The sequence below is a fragment of the Triticum dicoccoides genome, chromosome 3B, assembly GCF_002162155.2.
Source record: "Triticum dicoccoides isolate Atlit2015 ecotype Zavitan chromosome 3B, WEW_v2.0, whole genome shotgun sequence".
NCBI lineage: Eukaryota > Viridiplantae > Streptophyta > Magnoliopsida > Poales > Poaceae > Triticum > Triticum dicoccoides.
In genome coordinates, this window is record NC_041385.1 from 748,916,509 (window position 1) to 748,923,556 (window position 7,048).

General features: G+C 46.4%; 2 protein-coding genes across 2 annotated transcripts in view; one reads left to right on the plus strand and one right to left on the minus strand.

Annotated features, from left to right (window-relative positions):
* The first annotated feature begins 586 nt into the window (after positions 1-586).
* On the plus strand, positions 587-3,589 carry LOC119278235 (E3 ubiquitin-protein ligase At3g02290-like). Its single transcript, XM_037559595.1, has 5 exons — positions 587-801; positions 1,775-1,900; positions 2,585-3,017; positions 3,103-3,212; positions 3,301-3,589. Exons 2-5 carry the CDS (start codon positions 1,781-1,783, stop codon positions 3,325-3,327), a joined length of 690 nt encoding a protein of 229 aa, XP_037415492.1. The 5' UTR covers positions 587-801; positions 1,775-1,780; the 3' UTR covers positions 3,328-3,589.
* Positions 3,590-4,208: 619 nt separating this feature from the next.
* LOC119278236 (transaldolase-like) overlaps positions 4,209-7,048 on the minus strand; it is a 3,603-nt gene continuing 763 nt past the window's right edge. Inside the window, exons 2-6 of the mRNA XM_037559596.1 lie at positions 5,965-6,136; positions 5,507-5,857; positions 5,139-5,327; positions 4,861-5,043; positions 4,209-4,735 (exon numbers count right to left, since the gene is read on the minus strand). Of these exons, the coding sequence (XP_037415493.1) occupies positions 4,487-4,735; positions 4,861-5,043; positions 5,139-5,327; positions 5,507-5,857; positions 5,965-6,136 (1,144 nt within the window). The 3' untranslated portion in view covers positions 4,209-4,486. The remainder of the gene's footprint in view (positions 4,736-4,860; positions 5,044-5,138; positions 5,328-5,506; positions 5,858-5,964; positions 6,137-7,048) is intronic.

The window sequence follows — 7,048 nt, forward strand, 5'->3', positions numbered from 1 at the left end:
CAATTTGTTGCGAATCGTTGGATTAAAAATGAGTGGTCAGATTGTCCTCTTCTTCCTCCAACCGCCCCCTCCCCCTCAAACTGTTCATCTTCTTCTTCCTAACCAACAGAAATACGAGCCGCGATTTCTTCCTCTTCCCTCCCAACCCGTCTCCTACCTCGCCTCCAACAAGTTCCCGCCCGCTCTCTCACCGGGACGCAATGTCACTTCCGTCTCCAACTCGGGTTTCGTCCAATTTAAGCGATGGTCAGAGTTAAAAGCCCCCTCCCAACCACACAGTCAAACCTCCGGCTTGCCTCCGCTTGCGACGCCGCGTCGTCAATGGCTCCGCCTCAGGTGTTGCTTCTCCTCTGCGAAATATCGACTGGCGTGAATGGGGTTTTCAAGCAATTGGATGATGAAAAATGGCAAAACCGAATAAGTTTTATTATAGATTATTGTGTTTTCAATCCTGCAGAGCATTCCAATTTTATTTTATGGTTCTTAGAACCGAAGCATTTGACAAAATGGAAACAAAAGTAGGCAAAACCTCACTAGAATATTTACCAACTTGGACTGGGGACTGACTGACCTCGCAACGACAGCCCACCCCACACGAGGGGAGTGAAGTCCAACACACGCGCACCAACCCTCCTCCTCCTCCTTTCCTTCTCCCCACCTCGCCTCCTCCCCAAACTCCGCAGATTCTCCTCGCCGCTCTCCAATCCGGCCGTCCCTGGACGGTCACCATCGCCGACCGCCCTCCCGACGAAGCATCGACCCCTTCCCGCCGCCGCCTGCCTCGTCGCTGGCGCATGAGAGGTGAGCTCCTCTCCGCATCCCGTCTCATCCCCCATCCCGTCCGTCGGTGCCTTCTTGCCGTCGCTGCCACGTCCTCGTACCAGGAGCGTCCCCGTGCCACCGTGTACCCACCTCGCTCCGTCTTCTCCTGCCGCGGAATGCGATCCGGGTAACCAACGGGTGCCGGTGCGGATTCGGTCGCCTGCCGGCCGGCCGGCCGGCCGAGATGTGGATCAGCTCATCCTCCGACGGGCCGCGAGTTCGCGAGGAGGATGGCGTCGATGCGTCGCGCTACGCGCGCTCCTCCTTATCCGCAGCTCCCTTGCTAGTAGCCGCTAGGTTCGATTTGTCTGACGCCGTAGTTCCACTGCAGGCGACGAACGTCCTAGGTGACAGTATTTCCATGGAATCAAAATGATGAAACTGGCACTGAGACATAGCGGGTCCCTCGATGCAGACCGGGTTTATAGAGGAGCACATTCCAATGTGGTATGCTGCTCACCACAATGTGGATGTGCATCTGAACAACATCAGAGGCTTGATCTGCGCTTACTACCCTGTAAATGAATGTGCAGACCAGTCACTTGGAACTAACAAGAGCACTCTTTGACCATTGCCCGTCTATTATTTTTACACCCTGTCCTGCCAATGATTTTGATTTTGGTTATTGGTGGCAAATCTTATCCCTTGGCTGGCATCTAGGACTCGTGCTTCAGTTTACGTTTATTGCGCTGATTCACTGATCTTTATGGGTGCTGGCATCTATGACCAACTGTTCTCTTCATTCCCTACTTTCCTCAACAATGCGCATTTATGTGCTGCATTACTCCGTCTAGCTTTGGGTTGAAATGGGAGCTCCAGCCTTCCAATCTTTTTTTATTTTATTTAATGCACCAAACAGCTAATGGTTGTATTTCCTTGATGACACTTAAGTTTGTCTGCGTAGTCTACATTTCCATATTGAGTTAATACTTCTGATCTTTGCTATTTCCAGTGAATCATGGGAGGGTTTTGCTGCTGCCTTTCCACAGATGATTTTGAGGAATATGTTCATCCAAATAATCCTGTCTATAGGCAATGCATATCCCTAAGGCATTTGTTCCAGAACATGTTTGGAGGGGTAATGTTACCTCTTACTCCATGAATTTTCCAGTATGCAAGATGCAACCACTTATATGGGTATTCATGTACATTTAATCTTTGGTTTCCAATTTATCATACATCTTATAGTAGTATGTTGATCTATACCACCAAAAAAATGTTGATCTAAAAGGACAGACACAGTGCATAGAAGCTCCCACACAAGGTGGGGTCTGGGGAGGGATTATAGTAGCATGTTGACCTAATTATCCAAATTGCCACTGCTATGTTGATTACATGCTATTTTTATGGCAAATGGCAAATAGCACAATATGCTATCTTATATAGAGGAGTATTTTAAATGGCACATTGGTGCCTCTGATGTTTGTTGGACAAAAATATAACACCAATTGCGAACTGTACAATGATCGGTACACAACATTTATGGAAGGCAAAAGATGGTCCAGAGTCCAGACTAGAGAGACAATTGACCTGTTCTTGATGTATAAGTATTGATCTTTTGATTGTGTTCAACCAAATTTATATGCTTTATGGTATATACACATTGTCTGGGCAGATTCATTGCAAAGAGAAATAGAGAAATCATAAACAAATATAGAGCATGTATGGCATATTTCATTTCAATGATTTTTCAGGATATAGTACATTTATTTTCATGCTGAATGTTTATTCTAACTCCAGTATTCCTCTTTGGTCCATGTAGTATACTGCAGCATTTCAGAGGCTCGACTCTAGGCCAAGCAACCCAGCTCAAGGAGCTGCGCCATTGGCATCCACTAATCCAAGTACTAATATAACTGAGAGTTCACTGTCTGAAACTTTTCACCTTGTTTCTAGACCACCCCCATATGACATTGACCCTAGATATGCCCGAGTTCAAAGAGAGGGACTGGTATCAAGGCGTGAAAAGTCTATAAACCTCACGCATGAAGAGTCCCCAGCTCTTAGACGAAATGGCAGCAGCTCTGGTGTTGAACATTTAGCTGCTCAAAAGAAAAGGAGCAGCACTGATCCTGAGGGTGAACATAAGGTGCGTCGTTCTGAGTCGACTAAGAGTCTTTCTGGAAGAGCATATAACAGCAGTTATGCCGTCATCACTTCAGACGACGAAGATGTCTGCCCTACTTGTCTGGAAGGTTTGTTTGCACGTGTTTTTATGTAAATACAGAAGCCATGTTATGGTGTGTGTGAACATTTTCTCACTGCTTGCTCATCGTGCAGAATACACCCCGGAGAATCCGCAGATCATAACTAAATGCTCCCACCATTTCCATCTAAGTTGTATTTATGAGTGGATGGAGAGAAGCGACACCTGCCCGATTTGTGGGAAGGTACGATATCTCGTGCTCCCGTCTTTATATTCCTAAGAAATGTATTATCTGCAAGCCTGACAACTCCGACAATCTGCTGGAATCGCAGGAAATGGAGTTCTGCGAGAGCCCCTGAGAGAAACTTCCATGCTGGTCGCATCAGGAAGAGCGGGAAAAGGTATCTGCAGCATGGGATGCTGAAGAGTCTGTAAAGGGAAGAAGTATCTACAGCATGGGATGCTGGAGCCTGTAAATAATACCGTAGTTCTTTGCTGTCTGAAACCTGTCTCGTTCTCGAGACTGACTTGTGTGTACTGAAATCAATCTACCAAAAAGTCTTACTGGATATTTCGTGTGTATATTGTTGAATGGCAGTTCAGCGATGGAGTTCGATAGTATTTCTCCCTGCGGATGGGAATATAAGTCGGGCGTGGGCCTTAGATTTTCGATTGGTTAGTGTGTGGCATATTACACATGTTTCGCTCGTTAAATGGACGACCTAAAATCAAGTACCTGACTTATATTCCTGTCTGGAGGGAATGCTTTAAAAGTTTTTGTTCATGAGTTAATGGGTCCTCAAATAGAGTACTAGGTTAACTCATTATTGTTGCGACAATGACCTAGTTATTCACATTCACCATTGTCCAAATAAAGTGTGCCTAAGGTGTCATGTGTTTAAGAATATACATGTAATAGAAATACTTTCCCAAACTGCAGTTAGAGGACTTCGACAGACCAATGTTGATAGCATTAGTTGTGGGCGTAACCCGTCCTCGAAGTTATAAAATTTCATTCAAAATATATGATCTTTGCTGAAGTGAGCGGTATAAAAGGGCAATTTTCAGCATACATATATAGTTCCTACAAATGGCATAAAGATTACTTTGGCTTCTGTTAAACTGTTACTGTTTAGTTAGATCAAAGTGTCCGTCAATGAAAACAGAACATGGGTCTGATATATTCCAAAACATTACTGAGCTAAAGTTGCCAACATTCCTGTAATCTTGCGAACATACAGATAACAACAGTAAGGAGAAATGCATTTCCCAAAGATACACAAATATGGCTCACTTGCTCAAAAACAATTGATCAGAAAACGATAGCAGTTGCGAGCAACAAACCTCAGTTACACAATGACAGCCAGGCACGCCTAGAATACAAAGAAGCTCACCCAGATAACTGGGAGCATTTCATTTCCGAATGGAAGGGGAGAGCCAGCAAGCTGGCATTTTTATTGGGTAATCGTTTGATGGCCAGCGCCGGTACCAAACCATTCTATCCAACAATTTTAGCGCCTACAGGTTGGCGGCGGTCTTGAGGGCATTGCCCTTCTCCTCCAAGCTCGTGAGCAGGCTGTCGAAGCTCCCCTTGAAGGAGCTCACGCCCTCGTGCTCCAGCTGCTTGCCAACCTCTTCCCAGTCGATGCCCAGCTTCTCCAGGGCACTGTATATGCCCTCAGCTTCTGATACGTTCGCGTCGATTGTCCTAGCAACTGTGCCGTGGTCGATGAACGCGTCCAGAGCTTGGTCGGGCATCGTAGAGACCTGAATGTGCAAAGGGTGGCAAGCAAGTTAGGATGCGCTTAAAAGTTCTGAATATGTAAAAAATGACAAGTCGGTGATTATGATCCTGACGAACAAGACGAAAAGAACTTGCTGTCGAAACTCACGGTGTCAGGTCCGATGAGAGGATCGACGTAAAGAGTGTCCAAGTAAGCCGGGTTCTTCACGCTGGTGGATGCCCACAACAACCTCTGCTTCTTGGCTCCCTTCTTCACCAAAGCCTCCCACCTCGGGCCAGAGAATTTCTTCAGGTAAAGCTGATTTGCTATCTTTGCTTGTGCTACGGCAGCCTGAGAGAACAGAGGGTGGTTGTTAGTCAAAACTTGAATGTGATAATTTAGAAAGTTCTGCTACTAGGCGACAGGTAATTCCAAATTGTCTCTACCTTTCCCCTCAGGGCAAGAGCTTCCGGTGTTCCAATCTTCTCAAGCATTTTGTCGATCAGACTGTCAACTCGGCTGACAAAGAAGGATGCTACACTGGTTACTCGGGATAAGTCGCTCAAACCAGAAGCCTCAAGCCCGTCGAGGTAAGCATCAATCACAGCCTCGTATCTTGCAACAGAGAAGATAAGCTGCAGCGACATCAATAAACTTGTGATCAATAGGTTTGGCATCAAAGTATATAACAAGCACAGCAAAGTTTACACTAAACAATATCGTAAGCGATCCAGTGGGGAAAAAAGAACAGATGATACGTTGGCGACCAAGGAGATACAAGATAATGATGACAAAGCCAGAGCTCAGCACTTACAGTGACATTGACGCTGATGCCATTAGCAATGACTTCCTTGATAGAAGGAACACATTCTGCTGTAGCTGGGATCTTTATGTACACATTGGGGCGGTTGACCACTTTGTGTAACCACTTCGCAGCTTCGACGGTTCCTTGGGTGTCATTTGCCAGCCTAGGAGACACCTCCACTGAAACGTAACCATCAGCCCCATCAGTCTCGTCGTAGATGGGCTCAAACAGCTTGCACGCGTCTTGGATGTCCTTTATGACGAGTTCCCAGTAAGCGCTCTCCGCATCCTTCCCAGCTGATATAAGCTCCTTGAACTGACCGTCATAGGCGTTTGATGAAGAGATGGCTTTCTGGAAAATCTGCATATTGTTGGGGACACAGTCAGCAGGGAACATTGCAGACACATCACACATGAGCAAGCCATATAAAGCATATAAGAAAAATAAAACAGTAAAAGGGTGATTACCGTTGGGTTGCTGGTGACTCCACGGACACCGTTGGCGATGTAGGGCAGCAAATCGGTGACAGGCCGGCAAAGGTTGTCGTACCACGGGGACTGACCCTGTTGCTCATAGAGGTCATGGAGCGTGGTCCTCTTCGTCACCGCACCGTTCCCTTCCTTGGCGGAAGCCATCGCACTGAAAATCACATTCCATGGAGGACAAGAATCAACATCGCATCCAAATGGTTGTTGCATCACATACATACTCCCTCCGTTTTTATTTAGTTTGCATATTAGCTTTGGTCAAAGTCAAGCTTTACAAACTTTGACCAAGTTTATAAACAAAAATATTAAGATATACAATAACAAATCAACAACATTAGATTTATTATTAAATGTACTTTCACATAGTATAGATTTATTATGATAAATGTCTATATTGTTTTCTATAAACTTGGTCAAACTTTACAAAGTTTGACTTCAGTCAACTCTGATATGCAGAGTAAATAAAAACAGAGGGAGTACAATACAAACAGAAAGAACTTTCTGTTCTTTTTTCTTTGGCAAAAGGAACTTTCTATGCATGATCATGAGCACTGTAAAATGTTAGTGAACTTTCTTCTATACATGTACATGAGGTGGTGGCAACTTGGTGTACAATATTAGTGCACGCAGGATGCAAAGCCATACGAGATGGCCAGTAACAGATGGAAAAACAGGAGGCTATGCTTATCGCCATCAATCAAGCAGGAAGAATCCAGAAGCGAGGGCCTGCTGTGGCGTGTAGCCCAACCAACCCGGCGGCGCGCTTGCATAGGATACATCGCCCTCAACCACGTAGCGACGAATCCGCGCACGGCAACACGGGCCATCTCGGCCGAGTTGACCGAGACGGCTCGCGAAACCACCCGATCCCGGCTGTCCACCCCCCATCGGACGGCCGCCCAGGCCTCCCTGGAAGGACCTCGAGGCCACCGCGGATCCGAGCAAGGCGCCGGGCCGGGGCGGGGCCACGCGCGATCGATCTACGCGGCGGCGAAGCATCAGCGCCGCGATCCAACCCACCCACCCACCGCAATTCGAACTGTGAAAGCGTGAATTAAGACCA